Below are 4,990 nucleotides of genomic sequence, written 5' to 3' on the forward strand. Positions count from 1 at the left end.
AAAAGGCACATTTCAATACACAATGCTGGCCACACTATTTTAGATAATGATGGAAAATGACAGCTGATAGCCAGTTTGGGACACATGCCAACTGTTCCCATTTGTCTGAAAATGCTAAAATTAATTGCTGTAATACTCAGTTTTTAAAGAAAATTGGTATTGATGAGAAATTATCAACTAAAATCCTTAAAAACAGAATATAGATGATGCCTCTTTGATCTGAAACACCAGTTTTTAAACTTTTAATGTTCTGAAGTGTAAGTAAACACATCTCAACAGCTTTAAATATTTTCATATATTTTATTTTTTAAACTCTTCATATATTTTATTTTTTAAACTCTCATAACTTTGCAAGCTAGCAGTAAAATATTGCCTTCAATATTTTACTAATTAGCACCGTATACCTTTTAAAGCTAACTGGAACATTGATTCATTATAAATGATTGTAAAATAAAATGATCATTTCAAATGCCAAATTAATCTCAAACAACAAGGGAACTATTATTAATTTTATCTTTTTTTTTGGCTCTACGCACAAAGATGTATTTCAAAGATGAACTTAACTATATTAGTATCAGTTTTGCCAATCTAGCAAATCAAAGTATCACAGTTTAAAGCAATAGTTAATCTCTGAAATTACTAAAGAGGCATACAAGAAAGATAAGGAATCAGCTACAAAAACAAAAGATACTACGTAACTGATTTATAGTCCCTTATTTTTTGAAAGAATGAGGAAATAACTCAATGAAAAATTCCATTGTGCAAGTATCAGTTACAGATATGGTTAAGTATACATCAGTATTCTCTGTTTTGCTTATTAGAGTTTGGCCTTACCAAAAACCATCGAAATGTCCAGGATAACTCACAGGGACAACTGGAAGCCTGAAATAAAATTGCTCAGTGCAAAAAGATCCCAAACCATTCATATAATTTTAAATGAAAGCCTATTTTTAATGTTCACATCTGAAAAATCTTTCAAAAATATGGGAAAAAATCTTATTATACTAAAATTACTTCCACACATTCAAAAAAGCTTTTTAAGGGACATTTTCTTTCCTGTTTTCTGATAAAAGCATTCCTCTGAGCTATGGCGTTAAGTTCTGAGCCACGACTGACTGCTTACTAGCATGCCTGTTTTGCATACCAGTAGAATCAAGTCCAGTTTTGCCATTTGTGGATAACTATGACAAGATACAAAAGCATGTGTTTGCCATAAATAGCCCTGGCTAACAGCAAACCGCTCACACTGAGCAGATCAAATTCTCTATAAGGAGCACAGTCTGGATCATAGCCAAATCCCACTACTAATGTTTAAGACTGCTATATCAATTCCTATTCCAATTCAATTTGCAAAATATATTCAGAAATAGTAGGTGAAATGACTGTTCCGAAACATCAGAAGTATCATTAAACTTTTAAAGGAATTTTACAAATTATTTTCATTATGATCAAATAAGCAATAAGAGCTTCCTGCTTCTACTACACAACTACTTAGAAATGTAAATGTGAATAAAAAAATAACTATGCTAATTTATCCAGAGAACAAATCAGATATTGAAAAGTATTTATGCCAAAGTGCAAAAAATAATTTCTGATCTTCATATTAACTCATAGGAAATAAATAATGTTTATAAAAGTACCATTCTTTAACAATGGTATTTTATATTAGTTGGCTTTAAGACAGAATATTTTTTAAACCAAATAAATCCAACAAATCTGGAAAATATCACACATGAATGTTGTACAAAGAAAATTCTCAAATGACCAGTGCAGAGATTAATAATATTACCCTAGAAGTTGTGTCACATAACATTTTGCAAAATTTCCAAGGAAAACAAGGCAACGTTCTCTAATATGCCACAATTTTTATTGCAACGTGGCCATGTTTGTAAGGGTGGGGAGTTTGATCTCAAAACAATGTTCCATTTAAGGCTCTTTTATACAGAAATTGCCATCATGACTGATATTCAAAATATCTTTAGTGTTGCAGGACTCACATGGTAAACATAAAAAGTCCTACACTTATTCAGTAGTGTACACTCAATGGAAAACAAAAAGGCATTAATAACAGCTCTTTCTTTTAAGAAGGTATGCAGGTAACAGGAATGAACACTGAGGTACTAGGATAAGTTGATGACACAGTTAACAAAACTTAATTGGCATTCCTTTTAGGATATTAAACTTGTTACAAAAAGTGCTTTTAATGCATAGTGTTATATCCGTGCTGCCATGTCACAAAAATAGGCTTGCCAAGGCAGGTGAGGTGTATGAATGCTCAAGCCTCACAGAACTGCAATCAAGTGCAACTATAAATAATACTGAAAAAAGTTGACCATCTGACCAGTGGATAATACTTTCAAGGCATTCAATTAGCTTATCCTTTGCAGTATTCTAAGCTATTCACATTGACGATCACATACATTGTAGTGCTTGCTGCAAGGGAGGCATATAACCAGTTGTTTTGGCTAAAATATGACAGGAAGGCATTCCTTGGGTTCTACATAAAAGTAACAGTATTAAACAGTCTAATGGCAATCACTGATAGGCTGCTTAAATAAATGATATTTCCTTCATTCATTGTGTTGGAAGGGCCCAGTGGAAAGGGGGAAAAAAAACAAAAAAACAAAACCTAATACTATTCCAATGGACTGAGCTGGAGAAATGCAAGCTCCTTAAGATCCAGATGGCACTTGACTGTCATTTTATAATGGTTTTCCTTCAAGTGAAACTACTACATTGCCTCCCAATTTCTCTCCAAGTGTCGAACGGTCCTTAATATCATCCAAGCCATTTACTTGCCACTCATGTTTAATACCTAAAAAGAAAAAACATTACGCTATTACTTTATTATAATGAATAAATAATAATTTCTCTGCACAAAATAATCAAGATTGTACCTGTAAATTTCTTTTTAATGGCATCTTTAGAGCTAGCATAAATCATCTTGCTTTTTAAAGGTGCACTTTCAGGAGCCCTACAGAAAAAAAAAAAAAATTACTGAATCCCATTTATAAGAAAAACAAAGGTAAGACTGACTATGATAACAACAATCCTTGCATTTTAAAAGTACTTTTTTCTTTTGTTTTTACACACCAGAATATAAATACTAGGTCTTCTTTCTTAGACTCTTTTGTTTCGTATGTGGCATCGTACAAAGCATATCGGCAATCATTCAGAGGTAGCAACTTCACAAAAGATGTGTAGGGGTCCTCTACAGTATCACCAATGTCACCCACCAAGATCTGCTTTGCTTCCTCTACAATTATTTGTCTTTTGTCATCGCTTAAACAGAAGAGAACTGCTTTCTTTCTCTTTTTGATCTCCTCTTGTGTAGAAGATTTCCTTACTTTCATATCATTAAAAACTTTTATGACTTCATCATTCACTGTAACTCCAGAAGCCTGAAAATAAACACAGAACAGTAATTCAGAACACGTATTTTGGTTTTAACCAAAATTACTGTTTGCCTAGAGAAGACTCACTTTAGTCTGGACATCAAAAATTGCACCGTACCATGTAAGTCGTCCAATCAGATTTGTCACATTTTAAGAATCAGTAGACGATACAGCGAAGGAGTCTAACTCATCCTGCCCATTCATCCTTCTTAAAGGGGTCTGGATGTGGAAGCGAAAGGGACAAATACAAGTTGTCCCATCCCTGAAATGTTTCCTATTTCACTGGGTGATGTCAGAGCTTCAGGAGCGGCAGCAAAAATACCTTCTGTATTGTGTCAACTCGGCTGGCCTTAAAAAAACACTTTTGGATTTCAGTTAATGCTTCTACTATTTTTTTCTTTAAAGTCATCCTAGCCACTGACGTTTCCTCATAAGGAAAGAGAATCAAGTGTAAACTCCAAACCGCCCACGGCCCACAGCTCACATGCAGACACTCCAAAACTAACGGAACGAGTGTAAAAGCATTTACGGAGAGAAAGCATTTTAAAAAGTGTTTTCCCTCTTCCTTAATCTCCCGTAAGGGTTTCATTACAGGCCATCCAGACCCTGACCCACACAGCGTTCGCAGCACGTACCAATTTTAAAGCCTCGCGTGTTAAGTAAAATTAGGAAGCGAAGGGCAAAGGCGGCGCGAGCGGCTGCAGTCCGCAGACCCTCTCGCGCCCCAGCCCGCCCGGCCCCGACCCCGACCCCGACCCCCAACCTGCGCCGGCGCCCGGGCCCTCCCCGCTCCCCAAAATCCAAAGAGCAGCAGGGCAGGGCCTGACGGCCGGAGGGCAGGCCGGTCGGTTGGAGAGCAGCGGAGCCGCAGAGCAGAAGCGCCCACCTTGGAGGCCAAAATCAGGTTAAAATGGCGGCCTCACTCCCGGGGCCGTGCGGGGCCGCGCGGGGGGCTTTTCTCGCCACGCCGCGGCCTCCCGGCCAGCGCGCTCGTCTTACCATAGTGCCCTCGGCTGTGGCTGCGGCGGCAGCTCGGGCTCCGGCTGTGTGGCACTGGGAGGAGAAGGAGGGGCGGGCGAGCGGGTGGGCAGCGGAGAGTGCGGGGCACGCCGGGAGCTGCAGCCCGAGGGAGGCGGCGGGGCTCGGCGGGCCGCAGGCGGCGGGCGGGGCGGTCACGTGGGCAAGCCGGGTCCCTAGCCGGCGCCGCGCGCTCGCAGGCGGGCCCTCTGTCCCGGCCCCCCGGCTGCCCGCGTCCTCAGCCTGACCCCAGAGCGCGAGCTCTGCAGGCCCGGGGGGCGGCGCGGCGGTAGCGGAGCCCGGGAGCCTGGCAGAGTCGCCTCCAGCCCCCGGGCACCACCCGTCAGTCGGCGGGAGAAAGTGCTGGGCTCCCAGAGGGGCGTTTCCACCGCCTCCACAGGGCCCTGCGCCAGGGGTGGGTGCGTGTGAGGGGAACTCCTGCGAAGGTGTCTTTCCTTAGTGACCTGTGGTTTCCCCGAAGGAGGCTGGATTTCGACATTTTGAGTCTTTTTGGAAAACCCCCAGTTATTTAGAGATAAATTACTACGCGGGATTGCCCCAGTTGATAGTACTTAGCA

The 4,990-nt window shown here is 40.9% G+C and overlaps 1 protein-coding gene across 3 annotated transcripts; it reads right to left on the reverse strand.

Annotated features, from left to right (window-relative positions):
• Positions 1-315: 315 nt before the first annotated feature.
• CFL2 (cofilin 2) lies at positions 316-4,727 on the reverse strand. Of its 3 annotated transcripts, none has more exons than XM_025392366.1 (4): positions 4,395-4,727; positions 3,094-3,401; positions 2,898-2,974; positions 316-2,815 (listed from the first exon to the last, which is right to left on the reverse strand). In XM_025392366.1, the coding sequence occupies exons 1-4, from the start codon at positions 4,395-4,397 to the stop codon at positions 2,703-2,705; spliced, it is 501 nt and encodes a 166-aa protein (XP_025248151.1). In that variant the 5' UTR covers positions 4,398-4,727; the 3' UTR covers positions 316-2,702. The 3 variants fall into 3 exon arrangements, with proteins under 3 accessions (XP_025248151.1, XP_025248153.1, XP_025248152.1); XM_025392368.1 differs by having other exon boundaries at positions 4,282-4,727; XM_025392367.1 differs by lacking the exon at positions 4,395-4,727 and adding an exon at positions 3,514-3,729.
• Positions 4,728-4,990: the final 263 nt, after the last annotated feature.

Source organism: Theropithecus gelada, chromosome 7b, assembly GCF_003255815.1.
Source record: "Theropithecus gelada isolate Dixy chromosome 7b, Tgel_1.0, whole genome shotgun sequence".
NCBI classification, from domain to species: domain Eukaryota; kingdom Metazoa; phylum Chordata; class Mammalia; order Primates; family Cercopithecidae; genus Theropithecus; species Theropithecus gelada.